An 18,858-nucleotide genomic window follows, 5' to 3' on the forward strand; every position below is an offset into this window, starting at 1 on the left:
CAGAATTGGTAAGGAACTTGGTCTCGTTTTCATTCCAGTCCCCCATTCTGCCTCCACAGGCCTGAGTTAAGTCCAGTGGGAGTGGGGAGGGAGACAAATCACACCGCACCCAGAATGCTCCCCCTGCCACTACAGGTAGGTCCCATGGCATTAGCCTGTAACAGGTTCGTCCCATGGCATTAGCCTGTAACAGGTTCCTTCTTCCCCAAAGTAAATTTGTTTCCCAAGACTCTTTTCAGTCCCCTGGCAAACAGGTTTGAAGAGCAAGAAGTGAAGGCCACTGAGAAGGTTAAAGAACCGCAGGTGGGACGGAGGGATTGCACTGCTAGGTAGGTGTCCTGGTGTTACTGAAAGGAGTCTGTGGGGTCCGGCTGCTCACCGCTCAAAAGCCAACAAGCAGGCCAGGTTGGCGGCAAGGAAAGTTTGCTTTATTTCAGATGCTGGCAACTGTGAGGGAGGGTGGCAGACATCTGTCCAAAGGCCGACTCCCCCCAGCCCCTCCACAGGAATGGGGTGAGAGCTTTCATAGACAGAGGGTGGGGGGCAGTGGCTATATGCAGCAGCAGCACAGTCATCTCTAACAGTCATCTGCAGATTGGTCATCAGTGGTCTGACCAGCATCACCTTGATTGTTTTCGGTACAGTTAATCTTCAGTTCCAGGGTCCCTTTGTTCTCATTTCTTTGTGGCCAATTCTTGGAATTGTGACAACTCATGTCCTGGGTACAGTCTGTCATCTTGTCGTTAACTTCTCCACCTGGTGCTTCAGTATCACAGGATATGGCTCAGAATAGTATCTATAGCCCTTGAGAAAGAACTAAAGGTCCTTGACTATGCTTAACGACTACATTATTATTTAGTCTCCTGTGACTGTTTTCCTTTGTTTCTGCATTTCTCACTTCTCTGATTGAACTTATTCTATGACTAAAGTTTTCCACAGTCAAAAGGCAGGCAGGCAGAGGACAGAGTCAGTCGGAGGATACGGTAAGGAACATAGGGTCCTGCTCCATTCCACTAGCAGGAGTGAGCTGGAAAAACACCTGTGAGAGAGTAGTTAGAGGAACGAAACACAGAATGCCAGTGAAGGGTTGCAGTCGCTGGTAATAACAAGAAACAACAGAAGTGCTTAACAAATGTTAACTAGTAGGGGAAAAAACACCTTTTCCCCCTGCAAAGGACTATTTTCCCCCAAAATCAAACATCTACCCTACCCTGTGCTGTGTTCAGTTGTGTCTGACTCTTGTGACCCCATCAGTTCAGCTCAGTTGTCATGTCTGCCTCTTTGCGACACCATGGACTGCAGCATGCCAGGCTTCCCTGACCAACACCAACTCCTGGAGCTTGGTAAAACTCATGTCCACTGAATCAGTCATGCCATCCAACCATCTTATCCTCTGTCATCCCCTTCTCCTTCCTTCAATCTTTCCCAGCATCAGGGTCTTATCCAATGAGTCAGTTCTGCACATTGGGTGGCCAAAGTATTGGTATTTCAGTTTCAGCATCAGTCCTTCCAATGAATATTCAGGTTATCATTTCCTTTAGGATGGACTGGTTGGATCTCCAGCCTGGAATTTCGCATGACGTACTCTGCATAGCTTTTCTTCCAAGGAGCAAGAGTCTTAATTTCATGGCTGCAGTCACCATCTGCAGTGATTTTGGAGCCCCCCAAAATAAAGTCTGTCACTGTTTCAGTTGTTTCCCTATCTATTTGCCATAAAGGGATGGGACCAGATGCCATGAGCTTCATTTTCTGAATGCTGAGTTTTAAGCCAACTTTTTCACTCTCCTCTTTCATTTTCATCAAGAGGCTCTTTAGTTCTTCGCTTTCTGCCATAAGGGTGGTGTCATTTGCATATCTAAGCGGAGATTCACTGACACACACAACGACGCACGGAGAGGTGACCGCACGCTCGAAACCCAGTGGAGGTCGCCCGTCTGCCGGGCGTTCCAGGTCCTCGGCCCTCGCAGCAGGCTGGGACCCGCGGCCCGCGCCGGCGTTTTTAAAATGCAAACAAACCCGGCCCCGCCCCCTGCCCCGAGGCCGCCGGGGAAAATGGCGCCGCCCCTTGGGGCGTCCTAGCGGGCCACGAAAAGGTTTCCTCAGATAGAGTCGACAGGCTTCCCCTAGCCTCTTCTCCCTCGGCTCCCTCCCTGCGCACCTGGTCTCCAGCTAACTCGGTGGGGGCTTCACAACGCAGGACCCGGCCACCCTCGACCTCTCTGGGCTTCCCTACCTGCCCGCCCGCTCCGCCCCCCGGAAGTGACGACACCCGCCTGGCCCTGCTGGTGTCCCGTCAGGCCTCGCGGCGGCGCGGGAAAATGGCGGCGGCGGGAGCCGTGGAACGGAGCTTCGTGGAGCTCAGCGGTGCTGAGCGCGAAAGGCCTCGGCACTTTCGGGAGTTCACCGTTTGCGGCATTGGTACGGCAGCATCCCGGTAGAGCGCGATCCGAACCTTCCCCTCGGCCCTCTCCTATGGATTCCTCAATCTCTAACCCCCCCTTACCCTTCTGAGCCCACATGCCTGTTAGCACAGGAATCAGAGCGACCTTAGTGTCCTGCTTCCTCCTCTTTCCTTCCCTTTCATTCTGTATGCGCTGTCAGTCCGTCCCCCTCTGCTTTCTCAGCGACCTCAGTCCGTGTCATCCCCAGAGAACCACGTGTGCAGGCTAACCATTCACCTTTTGCAGGAACTGCAAATGCAGCGGCCGGAGCCGTGAAATACAGTGAGAGCGCGGGAGGCTTCTACTACGTGGAAAGTGGAAAGTTGTTCTCCGTCACCAGAAACAGATTCATTCATTGGTAAGTGCTCTTTCTCTCTGTGGCAAACCCTCTGGAAGGTCGGGTCAGGCGGCTGAATTTTCGTGGCTGGCCCTAAGGTGTCATTCTTTTTCCGAAGTGGTTGTGGACAGGAAAAGAAATAAAGACTGCTTTCTACTTATGTCTTAATCAGCGGAGAATTAAGGAGACCCAGAGTTCTGGAAGAGGTACCCTCCCAGGCAACACTAAAAGCAGAAGAAACAGCATAGGGGCTAAAGCCCCAAAGACCAGTTTTTAAACAGGAACCCATTATGTATTTGTAGTGCTTTACAGCTTCCTTCATTCTGTGAGTGTGTTTGAGGCTTTACTTATCAGGCATTGCTGGTGTCCTGGGGACAAAGTGACTAACGAAAACAATCGCCATTTTCATCATGCAAGGTGTGGCAGTGTAAGGATAGAAGTGGATGTACCTTTCATGGGGCAGTTTTGAGAAAGAAAAAGGCATTAAGCTAATGTTCATATGTAGGTATATCAATACAGATTTTTCATACTTGCCTCAGAGGAGAAGAATAGGGCTTTGAGAGGCTAATGGGAAGACCAAGTATTATTGGTGGGGCTGGGAAGGCCTAAAGTAAGTCCCATTTAACCTGAGGTTGGAAGGGTGAAAGGTTAGCCAGGCAAGGTGTCGCAGGAGAGGGCAGTTGACCAAGTGGGATCAGTCTCTCCAAAATCCATCAGGTGAAAAGAATTTGGCAGGTTTGAGGAACTGACTGAAGATGTGTGCGGCTTCGCTGCAAATGGGCAAAATGGATAAGGACGTGAGAGATGCTGAGAGTAGGTAGCTGGACTGGGCTCATCATGAAGGACCTCAGGCTGTGCTCGGTCTTTGTTCCAGTGCACGGGCTTCTCATTCCAGTGGCTTCTCTCGGTGCAGAGACCAGCCTCTAGAGCACGGGCTTAGTCACTCCATAGCATGTGGAGTCTTCCCAGGCCAGGGATCGAACTGGCGTCCCGAAAGTTGATTCTTAACCACTAGACTACCAGGGAAGCCCCAAGATGGTAAATTTTATCCTGAGTATGTTGAGCAGTCACTGAAAGTCTATAAAGGATTACTAACCTGATCAAAATGACATTTTAAAATAATCAGTCTACTTTGTGTAAAGTAGATTTGGGGAGAAGGGTAAAATACAAAAGAACAGTTTGCATTTATGATGGACCAAGTAAGATACCTTGGTGACTCAGTTGTGGGAGTGGCTAGAAAAATAGAAATTGATGGTTTCAAGATACGCTTAGAGGGTAGCTTCATTAGGACCTGGTGATAGATTGAATATGGGATACAGGATGGTAAGGGAAAAGGAGGAAGCAAGGACAAGTTCCTATCTTTTGGTGTGACTAACCAGATATCCTGTAGGATTGCCATCTTCTGAGATATAAAAAAATGGGTTTTGGAGAGTTGTTAAGTAATTCTTTTAGACGTGCTATTAAAGTGTCTGTGTAGTTGCTCTTTGACAATGTCAAGTAGGCGTTGAAATTTATAGGCTCAAAGGAAAGACCCATGTTAGAGGTGCAAATCTCATTGATTTCAGAAATATTTTTGAATGCCTAACATGTTCTGGCGCTAGTGCTAAAGAATCCACCTGCCAGTACAGGGGACACGAGAGATGTGAGTTCGATCCCTGGGTCAGGAAAATCCCCTGGAGTAGGGCGTGGCAACCCACTGCAATGTTCTTGCCTGCAGAATCCTATGGACAGAGGATCCTGGCAAGCTATGTAGGGCTTTGAGTTGCAAAGAGTCAGACTGAAGTGACTTTGCACACACATAATGTGTTCCAGTGAATGTTTGGGGACCGGGCACATAGCAGGGAACAAAGCAGACAGTCCTTGCTCTCAGCGGGAGCTGATCAGCAACAGTAATCCCAAAAAACAATAGTTCATCAGGTGATATGTGGAATGAAGAACAGGGAAGGGAGAGGGGAATTATTATTTTTAATATTTCACATAAGGTAGCTGGGCAAGATCCAGTGATAAGTTTACATTTGAGCAGAGGAAATAAGGGTACCCGAGGGGTGAAATTTCAGGTAGAGCCTTTGAAGAAAAAGGGCAAAGATCCTGAGACAGGAGCTTGTATGTTGTTTTCAAAGACTGGCAAAGGGCCAGAAGTCTGCCTCTTGGGAGAATGAAGGGTAGAGGAATAAGGTAGCCAAGGGGCAGATTAGGGCTGTCAGTTATTTTAAGGCTGTGACTTTTACTTTGAGTGAGAGGAGGGTTTTAAGTGAAGAAATACTATGAATAACAGTGTTTTTAAAAGATGGCTTGTCTGCTGTGTTGAGTAGAGTGCGCAGTAGGAAGGGATGGGAGCAGGGAGGCCAGGTAGCAGTTGGTGCCACAATCCACACCAAAGACTGTAGTGGCTTAAAATAAGTTTGGTGGTGTTCGAGGCTGGGAGAAATGTTCTAATCGTGGATAGGTTTTAAAGGGGATTTCGTTAGAGTTTAGTATCGTATCAGATGTAGGATATATAGAAAAAAAATTCAAGGGTGAACCCCAGATTTTTGGCTTGAGCAACTGGAAGTTATAGAGATGCCATCCATGAGTTGGAAAAAAGTACAGGTGACGTGGATGTTTTTTCTGGTTTTCCGGGTCCAGGAATTCTGTTTTGGACAGGTGTAGTTTGAGATCCCTGCTGTACAAGTGCAAGGTTGAGGCAGTAGTCAGAAGGTGAGTGGAGAGTGCGGGCTGAATAAGATACAGATTTAGAAATTTTTGTCAGTCAAAGCTGTTAAACCAAAGGTGATCACCTATAGCAGCAGTCTGCGGCCTTCTTGGCACCAAGAACCAGTTTCACGGAAGACAGTTTTTCCACAGACCTGGGGTGGGGGGACTGGTTTCAAAACGATTCTGGCACATTACATCTGTTGTGCCCTTGGTTATTACGACATCAGCTCCACCTCAGATCATGAGGCGTTAGATCCCAGAGGTAGAAGACAGCTGACAGAGAGTAGATTGGAGTAGTGCGGTAGATGAGATGATACTAGTTAGGACATTCCCAGCATGGTGCTTTCTATGGTTCTGAAGCTACCACATAGCAGAGATGTACGTGAGGCAGAGTCTACCCTGCTTCCTAGCAAGAGAAAGCTTTAGAAGGGTAACACCCACATTTATAAGATCACTGTAGTTTGATGCTATAGTAACTATATGTAAAGGCCACATACACTATAAGGTGTGAGTGTGTGGTGTGAATTTTAATCCTAGTGAAGTTTAATTGACTTGACTATTGTTCTAAAGGTTTCCCAGGTGGCACTAGTGGTAAAAAAAAAAAACCCATCTGCCAATAGGGGAGACAAAATAGACCTGTGTTCAATCCCTGGGTTGGGAAGATCCCCCCTGGAGGAGGACATGGCAACCCACTCCAGTATTCTTGCCTGGAGAATCCTGTGGACAGAGGAGCCTGGAGGGCTGCAGTCCATAGAGTTGCAAAGAGTCTGAACTAACTGAAGCGACTTAACACTTTGTTCTAAACATACTGTCAAGTTTGGAAATGTCTCCGTTTAACAGAGAATCATATAATAATAGTTGAATTGTCTATCATACTGTGTTTTGTAGACTATACAATGTGGTTTGGAATGTCAGAATTGATGTGAGTTTGCTTATCCAAAATTTTTGAATTAGGAGAGTTCACCTGAAAACTATTGTCATACATTTCCATGCAACAATCAGAAAGAAAAGCGTAAACTTTTTTTTGTTGTTTTTTACAAATGTCTCTTCTTTTTAATAGGAAAACCTCTGGAGATACATTGGAGCTGGTGGAAGAGTCATTGGACATAAATCTGTTGAATAATGCAGTTTGCCTCAAATTCCAAAACTGCGTCCTTCTACCCGGAGGAGTTCATGTCTCTGAGACTCAGAATCACGTGATAATCTTGATATTAACCAATCAGACAGTGCATAGATTGCTTTTACCACACCCTTCCCGGATGTATAGGAGTGTAAGTTGGTTAAGTATAATGTCCTTTATTTCTCAAGTTACTCTGTCACAAATTTAGTATTAAAGCAATGTCCTTTGGAATTGAAGAAAGGATGGATTCCTTGCTAGCCCTAACCAAGCATACTTTCATGTTGTTATTGTTATTTAGCTGCTAAGTCACGGTTGACTCTTTTGCGACCCTATGGAATATAGCCTGCCAGGCTCCTCTGTCCATGGAATTGCCCAGGCAAGAATACCGGGCCAGGTTGCCATTTCCACCTTCAGGAGATCTTCTCAACCCAGGGATGGACCCCACATCTCCTGCATTGCAGGCAGATTCTTTACTGAGGAGCCACTAGGGAAGCCTCATACTTTGCTAGTTACTATTTCAAATGATCAAATACATTTTAAGTTGCAAAACTAGTTGCATTAAAAAGAACAGCTTCCTTTTCCAGCTCAACAATTTTTTACTTTAAAAACATTGATAGCAATTGGGAGAAACTGAGAAAAATCTAGCTTATTTTGCTTTTAACAGATTTTTCTTTTTCATTTCTCCACAGGAGTTGGCAATCGAAAGTCAGATGCAGTCAATATTCACTGACATTGGAAAAGTTGATTTCAGGGATCCTTGCAACTATCAGTTAATTCCAGCAGTCCCTGGCCTCTCGCCTGGTTCTGCCACCTCAGCAGCCTGGCTGAGCAATGATGGGGAGGCTCTGTTTGCTCTCCCGTCTGCCTCTGGAGGAATCTTTGTTCTTAAGCTACCTCCTTATGATATACCTGGTAAGAACGGGAATGCAGCGCAGATTTAATTTTAAACAAAGAAATGCTGGTATTAAGACAGACATTAGAAGTCCAAGGCCATTATCCAGTGCAGGAACTGCTTCCAAACCACCCTAAAGTGGTTATCCATTATTGCTTGCCTAATGAGTCCCTAACACTTTACAGTTTTTCTCAAGAGGGTGGGATTTGATACAGTGAATGAGGAACTGCAGCTTACTGGAATATAGGAAAACAGATAACTGTAAAGCGGCCTATTCTAAGGCCTTTAGCAGAGATGAGTTGACTGATGTCTATCTTCAGTTTGAGGTGCTGTAACTAAGCACCTCAAATAAGTTTAACTGAAACAAGGAAGCTCAGTGCTGCTCCATGCTCCAAGTTACCACCTTCTCTTACCTGAACTGTTGCATTTGCTTCCTAATTATCATCCCAGACCTGTCCTTAGTCCTCTGCAGAAACTTCTCAGGCAGACCAACTTAAAACCTAAGTTGAGTCATGCCATTCCGCTGCTCGAAGCCCTCAGGTTAGGGCTGTTCTTCCTCTCACTCCAGTAAACCCAGTGTCCTTATGGTGATGTCCTGCTGCCTCTCTGACTTCATTTTCTCATTCTTTCTCCCCTCCTTCTCCAAACCAGCTGCATGTCTTCTGGCAGTTCCTTGAACATGCCACGCACATCTGCCTAAGGGCTTTGGTGGTGGCCAGTCGCTCAGTTGTGTCCATTCACAAATCCATGCATGACTGCTGGAAGAACTATAGCTCTGACTATACAGACCTTTGTTGGCAAAGTAATGTCTCTGCTTTTTAATGTGCTGTCCAGGTTGGTCATAGCTTTTCTTCCAAGGAGCAAACGTCTTTTAACTTCATGGCTGCAGTCACTGTCCTCAGTGGTTTTGGAGCCCAAGAAAATAAAGACTGTCACTGTTTCTACTGTTTCCCCATCTGTTTGCCATGAAGTGAATGGGACCGGATGCCATGATCTTAGTTTTTTGAATGTTGAATTTTAAGCCAGCTTTTTCACTCTTCTTTCACCTTCATCAAGAGGCTATTTAGTTCTTCTTTGCCTTCTGCCGTAAGGGTGGTGTCATCTGCATATCGAGGTTGTTGCTGTCTCTCCCGGTGGTCTTGATTCCAAGGCTTTGGTGGGGATGGTCTCTCCCCGGCTACCACTGTGGCCCATTGTCTCAGCTCCTTTCGGTCCTCTCTCAGTGGGTGATCTGACCACCTTTTAAAGTTGTGATGCACGCCACCCCCTCCGCCCATTCACTATGCCCGTTCTGTGTTTTATTTTTCTCTACTTACTGCATTCTGTTTAACTGTCTCTGCTTCTCCCTTCCTCTCAATGGAATGTTAAGTCGAGGAGGAAAAGACTTTTCATTTGTTGTATTTACTCCTGTGTCTTGCATCTAGAACTGCACCTAGCACAGGACAGGTGCCCTGTGTTGCTTTGGAAATGATGAAGTGCTGCTTCTGAGCAGCAACATGGGTTACCATTAGTAAATGGCAAAAACTACCCCCTGGAATGTAAAAGTGCTGTTGCTATTGGTCCGGTAATTATTCAGAACATTTTAGTTATGAAATGTCTATGGACAAGGTACAGCCTAAGACTTCCTTGGTATAAAAAGCGCGCCCGTCATAAATGCCTTGTTCACGGTTGCCTGCTCTTGTCTTCGGGTTTCACTGAGCGTGGTCGCGGGGTGCCTGGGGCCCACTGACCTGTTTTCCTTCTTGCAGGGGTGGTGTCGGTCGTGGAGCTGAGACAGAGCTCGGTGATGCAGCGCCTGCTCATAGGCTGGATGCCCACAGCCATCAGGTGAGTGGTCTCCAGCCGGCAAGTCAGAGTGCCCAAGAGTGTGATCTTTTGCCCTGGTCAGCAGCAATTAGTGCTTTCAGCCTGACTCCAAGACAAATAAACATACTGGACAGGAGAAGGGTCTACACAACATTGCATTCCGTCTATCCTAGTAACTGGACATGAGTCAGACAGAAAATGTGGTTATCCCATACCAGCCCATAAACTTGCTCCTTCCGCTAAGAGTGTTCCTTTATAATTTTATCTTATCTCTTAACTTGGGAGCTCTGATGATCAGGTGGTTGGCACCGGTAGACCTCTAACGTGCGCCTCCTGTTTGCAGAGGTGACCAGGGGCCGTCAGCCCGTCCCCTCAGCCTTGCAGTGCACTGCGTGGAGCACGACGCTGTCATCTTTGCTCTGTGTCAGGACCACAAGCTGCGAATGTGGTCTTACAAGGTAGGCGCTGCCTTTGTACGTACTGCAAGTCAAGATAGGATTGCGAGTTGTAGAGAAAGTGAAATAGATCTTGTTTCTTCTCGTAAAGATGAGCAGATCTCTTACTTTGGAAATGATGGGCCATTTCCAGATTCAGACAGTTTCATTTAATTTTATTTTTCATACATTTCTCCCCTAAATTTTTGTATTTTTATTTTGGAAAATTAAGTCCTACAGAAACCTTGAAGTGGTATAAAGTATACTCTTCACTTCAGGACAAATGTGGTTTTAAAATGCAACTTGAGAGGCTTCCGCTTTTGGTCCACTGTTTAAGACTCTGTGCTCCCAATGCAGGCAGTGCACATTTGATCCCTGGTTGGGGAACTGAGCTCCTGCATGCCACACAGTGTGGCCAGAAATTTTTTTTTAATAAAAAACTTTAAAAAATAAAATGCAAGTTGGTAAAATAATGTTCAACTTTTGAATACAAAACAGCTGATGATTTTATCTATCAGACCAAAGAAATGTTTTCATCTCAGCCCTTTAAAAAAAAACAAAAACCTGTAGGGCCTTTCAGCAGATAAATTAAATACAGTGCTAGATAGAATATGATGGATATGCATTCTTTTAAAAGGGAAGGAGTTTTTTCTTCCATCTTGAATGTTCTTTAATACGACTTACTAAATCTTCTTGGCAGGACCAAATGTGCCTGATGGTGGCTGACATGCTGGAATTTGTCCCCGTAAATAAAGATCTCCGGCTCACTGCTGGGACTGGACACAAACTGCGACTTGCTTATTCCCCTTCCATGGGGCTCTACCTGGGAGTGTACCTGCATGCCCCAAAGCGAGGACAGGTATGAAACAGATTAGACACATGTCGAGTATTCTGTGTGTACTGACCTGGAGCAATAGCTACAGACTCACTGAGTCTCTTTTCGGCTCTTCTCATCAGCCTCTAGATGTATCTTGCATTGTTTCCACAAAAAAAAAAACAATGCTTGCACTTTTTGTGCTAATATGTGAATTAAAAGATCTTAAAGGCAAATTCAGGATGAAAGGGAAGTAGAGAGTTTAAAGGAACATGGAAGGAAAGTGAAGTGAAAGTTGCTCAGTCGTGTCTGACTCTTTGCAACCCCATGGACTATATAGTCCAGGGAATTCTCTAGGCCAGAATACTAGAGTGGGTAGCCTTTCCCTTCTCCAAGGGATCTTCCCACCTCAGGGATCGAGCCCAGGGCCTCCCACACTGCGGGCACATTCTTTATCAGCTGAGCCACAAGGGAAGTCCGTGGAAGGAAAGGTTAACCAAAACTAAACAGGAAAGAGCTAGTTTGAAAGTCTGAGTGAAAAAAATGGAGTTGTGAACAGGATGTAGGTGTTATTAAGTGGTGCAGGGGAAGTTAATTTTCCAAAATAATTTTGCTCACCATTCAAACATTAGCTGTTGTATGTTGATGAGGTATTTAGGATACAATACAATGGTACAACAGTTGTCTGAGGAGGGGCAAAGGAGAAAAGGAAAGATATACCCATTTGAATGCAGAGTTCCAGAGAATAGCAGGGAGAGATAAGAAAGTCATCTTCAGTGATCAGTGCAAAGAAATAGGGGAAAACAATAGAATGGGAAAGATTAGAGCTCTCTTCAAGAAGATAGAGATATCAAGGGAGCATTTCATGCAAAGATGGGCTCAATAAAAGAAACAGTATGGACCTAACAGAAGCAGAAGATAGTAAGAAAAGCTGCAAGAATGCACAGAAGAATTGTACAAAAAGATATTCACAACCCAGATAATCACGATGGTGTGATCACTCACCTAGAGCCAGACATCCTGGAATGTGAAGTCAAGTGGGCCTTAGGAAGCATCACTACGAACAAAGCTAGTGGAGATGTTGGAATAGCTGAGCTATTTCAGTTCCTAAAAGATGATGCTGTGGAAGTGCTGCACTCAGTATGCCAGCAAATTTGGAAAACTCAGCAGTGGCCACAGGACTGGAAAAGGTCCGTTTTCATTCCAATCCCTAAGAAAGGCAATCCCAAAGAATGCTCAAACTAAACGCACAGTTGCACTTAATCTCACATGCTAGTAAAGTAATGCTCAAAATTCTCCAAGCCAGGCTTCAACAGTACGTGAACCATGAACTTCGAGATGTTCAAGCTGGATTTAGAAAAGGCAGAAGAACCAGAGTCAAATTGCCAGCATCCATTGGATCATGGAAAAAGCAAGAGAGTTCCAGAAAAAAATCTACTTCTGCTTTATTGACTATGCCAAAGCCTTTGACTGTGTGGATCACAACAGACTGTTGAAAATTCTTAAAAAGATGGGAATACCAGACCACCTTACCTGCCTCATGAGAGATCTGTATGCAGGTCAAGAAGCAACAGTTATAACTGGACATGGAACAACAGTTCTATGTTCATTTGGAACCTGTCCAAATGAACCAAATCAGGAAAGGAGTACGTCAAGGCTGTATATTGTCACCCTGCTTATTTAACTTACATGCACAGTACATCATGAGAAACACTGGGCTGGATGAAGCACAAGCTGGAATCAGGATTTCTGGGAGAAATATCAATAACCTCAGATATGCAGATGACACCACCCTTTTGGCAAAAGCAAAGAAGAACTAGAGAGCCTCTTGATGAAAGTGAAAGAGGAGAGTGAAAAAGTTGGCTTAAAGCTCAACATTCAGAAAACTAAGATCATGGCATCTGGTCCCATCACTTCATGGCAAACAGATGGGGAAACAATGAGAGACTTTATTTGGGAGGGCTCCAAAATAACTGCAGATGGTGACTGCAGCCATGAAATTAAAAGATGCTTGCTCCTTGGAGGAAAAGCTATGACCAATGTAGACAACATATTAAAAAACAGAGACATTACTTTTCCCACAAAGGTCTGTCTAGGCAAAGCTATGTTTTTTCCAGTAGTCACGTATGGATGTGAGAGTTGGACTAGAGAGAAAGCTGAGCACCAAAAAATTGATGCTTTTCAACTGTGGTGTTGGAGAAGACTCTTGAGAGTCCCTTGGACTGCACAGAGATCAAACCAATCAATCCTAAAGGAAATCAGTCCTGAATATTCATTGGAAGGACTGATGCTGAAGCTAAAGCATAAATACTTTGGCCACCTGATGTGCAGAACTGACTCATTGGAAAAGACCCTGATGCTGGGAAAGATTGAAGGCGGGAGGAGAAGGGGACGACAGAGGATGAGATGGTTGGATGGCATCACCGACTCAATGGACATGAGTTTGAGCTGGCTCCAGAATTGGTGATGGACAGGGAAGCCTGGCATGCTGCAGTCCATGGGGTCGCAAAGAGTTGGACACGACTGAGCGACTGAACTGAACAGTGGTATAATCATATAATAAACAACCACAGGAATTCCCTAGTAGTCCATTGTTGGGACTCTGAGCTTCCAGTGCAAAGGGCCCGGGTTTGAGGTTTTGATCCCTGGTTGGGGAACTAATCCCACAAGCCCTGTGGCCTAGCCAGATAAATAAACTGTTGATATTGTGTGTTTGGCACGGTGCCGGGCCCTTCATGTACATTAACAGCAAAGGCTTGGACTGTGCTTCCTCTGGGCTCACACACTACACATACCGTCCATTTAAACCTAGTGACATTCTAGCGAGGTCGGATTTGCCCTCCTCTCTCCACCGGAGCTCTGATCCCCCATGCTGGGTGCTGATCTGTCTGGGTCCCCTCCTCACTCCTGTTGGGCTCTGGTGTCCCGTTCCATCAGCAAACTTGGGGAGACGGTGAAGGACAGAGGAGCCCAGCATGCTGCAGTCCGTGAGTCGGACACGGCTGAGCGACTAAACCACAGCAGTCCCAGTCCAGCTGCCCTTTCACGTGGATGCCCTGCTCACCTCCTCGGGCGCTGACTGCGCTAGCCCACCCCCATGCGGTGGACACCCTGCTCACCTCCTTGGACTCTAGTCCCCAGTGCAGGCCGGCACTCCGTGTGGACACTCTCCTCATCCTGCATGAGTTTTCACCCTGCCCCAGGCCTTCCACATAGGTGGACGCCCCCTCGCCCGGCTCATGCTCATCGCCCGAAGCCAGGCTACTGCCCACTGTGGAGACTCTTCTTCTTAGCTCCTTGGGTTCTTTTTTTGTTTTGTTTCATTTTTTACCTTTTTGGCCAAGCTGCCACGTGTGCGGAATCTTAGTTCCCTGACCAGGGATCAAACCTGTGCCCCCCCATTGGAAGCACAGAATCTCAACCACTGGACCACGAGAGAAGTCACTTGTCCTTGGGTTTTTGATTCATGCCACCCCCTCTTCGGGCTCAGTAATTTGTTAGAATGGCCCAGAGAACTCAGGGAAACACTCACGTTTGCTAGTTAATTATACAATAAATGCTGAAGATGTAGGTAGGCAAGGTCCAGAAGGGTCTGAAGGCATTGAGGCACACCACCGTCCCGGCACGTGGCTGTGTTCCCCAGCCTGGGAGCTCCCCACATCCCATAGGGATAGGGGTTTTTACGGAGGCTTCATCACATAGGCGTGATGGATTATAAACCCAGTGGCCTTTCTTCTCTTTCTGGAAAGCAGGGGTCAGGGCTGAAAGTTTCAAGATTCTATTCAGGCTTCCTCTTTCTGGTGACCAGTTGCCATGCTGAAGCTATCCAGGAGTCAGCTCTTAGAGCAAAAGGTGTTCCTGTCACCCAGGAAGTGCACAGGGATTTAGGAGCCTGCCGGGAGCCAGGGTCAGAGGCCAGCTGCTCAACAGAAGATGCTCCTGGCACCGCTGTCATCGCTCAGAAGGCCGCAGGCGTTTCAGGAGCTCAGGCTCAGGAGCCAGCGACCGGCGTGTGTGCTTATTGCCGCTTCACAGACTCTGATAGAGACTTGTTGACTGTAGATCATATTGGAAAGCATCGCCATGTTAGCAATATTAAGGTTTCTGCTTCATGAGCACGGGATGCTTTTCCATTTATTTAAATTGTCTTTAATTTTTTAAATAATGTTTTATAGTTTTCATGATACAAGTTTTGCAGGGTTTTTTTTTAATCAACTTCTTCCTATATATTTTATTCCTTTTGATAGTATTGTAAGTGAAATTATCTTAATTTCATTTCAGGTTCCTCACTGCAAGTTTATAGAAATATAATTCACTTTTTTATATTGATTTTATATATATTGAACTCTTTTTAGTTCTAGTAGTGTTATAGTGTAATCCTTGGGACTTCCTATTTATAGGACAGCAACATATAAAGATAGTTTTATTACTTCCTTTCCAATTTATGTGCCTTTTCTTTTTTTGGTCTTAATTTCCTTGGATAGATCCTCCAGTATAGTGTTGAATAGAAGTGACGAGAGTTGACACCCTTGTCTTATTCCCATTTTAAGAGAGAAAGCTTTGGGTGTTTCACCGCTGAGTATGATGTTAGCTGTGAATTTTTAGTGTTGAGGAAGTTCCTGTCTATCTATTCCTAGCTTGTTGAATTTTTATCGTGAAAGAGTATTCAGGTTGGTGCCACTGTCACATTAAGACATCAGTAATTTCACCCACTGTTGCTTTTTTGCATTATCAGTGCAAATATTAACACAGTGAAAACGGCAAATAATGTAGAATTACCGTGAAGGGTTTTGACCTCACTGACCCCCTGAAATCGGTCTCAGGGACCTTTGGGTGTCTGTGGACCACATTCTGAGAACCTCTGCTCTGAAGATGAGACTGAGATTGAATGTGTTAATCTAGGGTTGGGGTCAGATTGAGCAGAGCTGTTACCTCCTTGGCTTAAGCGTTAAGGTTCTGTTAATGAAGCCTAAAATCAGATACACTTTATTTTTAGCAGCCATGTAATGCTGGTGTGCCTATTCAGAGTATAATGAAGTTGAGGTCCTTTTTTTTTGTTTCCTTTTTCTAAACAAAAACCTCTCTTCAGAATGTTTTTTTCTCCCTAACCTGCACATTTGAAGTTTGCTTTTGTTTTTTACGGGTTTTATTGCTTATGGTGGGTCTCTGTTGCTGCCCACCGCTTTCTTTTAGTTGGGGTGAGTTGGGGCCATTCTTGGCTGCAGTGCGTGGACTTCTTGTTGTGATGGCATCTCTTGTTGTGGAGCACGGTCTCCATTGCTCTGAGGCCTGTAGGGTCTTCCTGGACCAGGGATCGAACTGGTGTCCCTTGCATTGCAAAGCAGATTCTTAACCACTAGACCACCAAGGAAGCCCTGTTTGGTGTTTTAATCTATGTAGTAGTTTACATCCATTCCTGTTTGTTTCATTTGTTTCTTCTTGGTTTTCTTTTGGTTCTTTGGAGACTAATTCTGTTAAGTGCATTAATTTAATCATTCTCAGCATCATGTCCTCAGTGTTATATTATGCCATATGTATTTCCATCTGGGCTTCCTTGGGCTCAATGCTTAAGAATCCACCTGCAATGCAGGAGACATGGGTTTGATCCTTGGGTTTGGAAGATCCCCTGGAGGAAAAAATGGCAACCCACTCCAGTATTCTTGCCCGGGAAATCCCATGGACAGAGGAGCCTGGTGGACTATAGTCCATGGGGTTGAAAAAGAGTCGGACAGGGCTTAGCCCCTAAACAATAACAATAATAGTTTCCATCTAGGACACTAATAAAAATATCAAACAGAAGTGCCACAGACCTATGGTGTGGTCTGTGGAATGGTCCTGGGCCACAAATTGTTTGTTACTAGTTTGCAGTAAAATAAATGGAGAAACTGAGAGAATAGAAGCTTTTATAAGTGATTTGACGTTGCCACAGACATGCGTGGGTTTCTACATGTCAAGTATCAGTCTGAGAGACTTCTCTAGCGGTCCAGTGATTTAAGACTCCACAATTCCACTTCGGAGTGCGCAGGTTCAGTCCCCGCTTGGCGGATTAAGATTCCCACATGCCACCCAGTGGAGCGCCCCCCCCACCCCCAAAAAAAAGAGTATTAGTCTGGAGCAGACTAAAAAAAAAAAAAAATTCCTTCATTCCTTTACCACAAGTGGTTTGAGAAGCACTGCACTAGACCAGCATTTTTCCAACTTTTTGGCTGGAATATATACAACAAATATTTTACATTGCTATCTGGGTACCCTTATGTGGTGATGGACATAAAACAGAAAATAGTCTTCATGAAACATGTTCACCATGGGTGATGAACCAATAAACTCTTACCCTTTTTTTTCTTAAATGCCGGTTGAGACCTCCTAAGTTGATTCATGTCTCACTAGTGATTTGAGATATGTAGCCTGTAAAATATAGCTGTAGGCTGGAATGAATGTGACCACTACATATTTTTCTCATCCTTCATACACTGTTTTCCTCTCAAAGGGAATCATTGTATATATTTTTTTAAAGCTTTTCGTGAACAGTTGCTTATGTTACCAGGATAGAATCTTCATCACTCTTACTAGTTCATAGTATATTTTCTTTGTCAAAAAATTATTTATTTAAAATAGTGTTCATATTTTTGAGTTTGAGATCTTTTTTGTTTTGGCAGTAGAGTTAAATACAAAACATGAATTGTTTTATAGGTTTTTGTTTGTAGTGAAGATTGACTCAAGTTGATTTTTATCATGTGTATGTTTTAGATTATTTTTGGTAAAAGCATAAAAATAGGTTTCTGACCACAGATTCCACCTCGTACCCAAGCATAGCTACTATGGCGGGGGGAAATAGTAAATAGCAAGTGTTAGGGAGGACGTGAAGACATTGGAACCCTTGTGCATTAACAGTGGAGATGTAAAATGCTGCAGCCACTATAGGAAACAACTTGGCAATTCCTTAATTTCCATATGATCAAGCAATTCCTCTTCTGGATATACACCCAAAAGAATTCAAAGTAGGGTCTTGAAAAGATATTTGTACACCCATGTTCTTAGCAACAATGTTCCCAATAGCCACAAAATAGAAGCAACCTAAGTCTCCATCAGCGACTGAATGGGTAAACAAGATGTGGTATTTACATAAAATGGAATATTACCCAACTTTAAAAGGAAAGAAATTCTGACACATGCTGCAACATGGATGAACCTTGAGGATATTGTCCTAAGTGAAAATACAGCCGCTAGAAGACAGATGCCATTAGGTAGAGTGGTCAAGATCGAAGAGACAGACAACAGAATGCTGGTTGCCAGTGCTGGGGGGAGGGGGAATGGGGGATTTAATGAATACAGGGTTTGTTTTGAAAAACGAAAAAAAGTTTTGGAGATTGATTGCACAAGTATAAATGTACTTAATACTACTAAAGTGTACAGTTAAAAATAGTTGAGATGGTAAGTGCTACATATATTTTGCCACACATTTTTTTAAAAGTTGGTTTTTGAATAAGTCTTTTATAAGTCTTGCTTGCTTAGAAAAATGGCTTGATGGTTATTTCAAGTATTAACTTAGCAACTTGTGTTTTAACAGTTCTGCGTTTTCCAGTTGGTGAGCGCTGAGAATAACCGCTATAGCCTAGATCACATCTCCTCACTATTCACTTCTCAGGTAGGTTAAATTATTCTTTGCTTATCACACAAGTACAGGAAAAAAGTATTGGCTAACTTAACTGTTGTAATGGGATTATAATCTTAAAGTGGAATATCTAATGAAACTTCATCCAAACAAAATTTTACTTGGATTTTACCAGGTTCACATGGTACCATCTTTTGTTTTCATGTTTTTACCTCTCCTGCTTATAGAAGTTTAATTCACCATAAAGCAGTACCTTTTCTGTCTTATTTTAACCTGTTTTTGTTTGTTCTCTCCCGATATTTCGTTCCAGGAGACACTGATTGACTTTGCCTTAACCTCTACGGACATCTGGGCCCTGTGGCACGACGCTGAGAACCAGACGGTTGTGAAATACATCAACTTTGAACAGTACGGTCCCTCTTCTCTGTCATCCTACCTACCCCAGGCAAAGTCATACTGAGAAAAGAAGGGAGCTCGTTGTGTTGGACAAAAGTCAGATGCTTGCATTTAGATGATTCAGCCCTGGGCTTGCCTGTTTTCTGACATACCTTCTATTTCATTTTATGTTCTTACCTTATGGTTTTAGGGCAGAAAAGGGATTCTTAGAGTTGGAATGACACAAAAAAATATGTATATATACCATCTTTATTGGGAGAGATAGCACATATCCGAAAATACTTCTTTTTTTGTTTGTTTTTCAGACAAGCT

At 44.4% G+C, this 18,858-nt stretch overlaps 1 protein-coding gene and 1 long non-coding RNA gene across 2 annotated transcripts in view; one reads left to right on the top strand and one right to left on the bottom strand.

Annotated features, from left to right (window-relative positions):
• Nucleotides 1-406: 406 nt before the first annotated feature.
• LOC139037072 (uncharacterized) lies at nucleotides 407-2,244 on the bottom strand. The gene is made up of 2 exons (XR_011489864.1): nucleotides 1,211-2,244; nucleotides 407-1,027 (listed from the first exon to the last, which is right to left on the bottom strand). It is a non-coding gene; the product is annotated as an uncharacterized lncRNA (long non-coding RNA).
• Nucleotides 2,245-2,303: 59 nt separating this feature from the next.
• The window catches only part of NUP160 (nucleoporin 160), a 42,529-nt gene continuing 25,974 nt past the window's right edge, over nucleotides 2,304-18,858 (top strand). Inside the window, exons 1-9 of the mRNA XM_070472992.1 lie at nucleotides 2,304-2,418; nucleotides 2,688-2,799; nucleotides 6,533-6,743; nucleotides 7,282-7,504; nucleotides 9,233-9,311; nucleotides 9,634-9,748; nucleotides 10,425-10,583; nucleotides 18,106-18,183; nucleotides 18,461-18,558. Coding sequence (XP_070329093.1) covers nucleotides 2,319-2,418; nucleotides 2,688-2,799; nucleotides 6,533-6,743; nucleotides 7,282-7,504; nucleotides 9,233-9,311; nucleotides 9,634-9,748; nucleotides 10,425-10,583; nucleotides 18,106-18,183; nucleotides 18,461-18,558 — 1,175 coding nt within the window. The 5' untranslated portion in view covers nucleotides 2,304-2,318. The remainder of the gene's footprint in view (nucleotides 2,419-2,687; nucleotides 2,800-6,532; nucleotides 6,744-7,281; nucleotides 7,505-9,232; nucleotides 9,312-9,633; nucleotides 9,749-10,424; nucleotides 10,584-18,105; nucleotides 18,184-18,460; nucleotides 18,559-18,858) is intronic.

Source organism: Odocoileus virginianus, chromosome 10 (genome assembly GCF_023699985.2).
Source record: "Odocoileus virginianus isolate 20LAN1187 ecotype Illinois chromosome 10, Ovbor_1.2, whole genome shotgun sequence".
In the NCBI taxonomy this organism is placed as follows: Eukaryota; Metazoa; Chordata; class Mammalia; order Artiodactyla; family Cervidae; genus Odocoileus; species Odocoileus virginianus.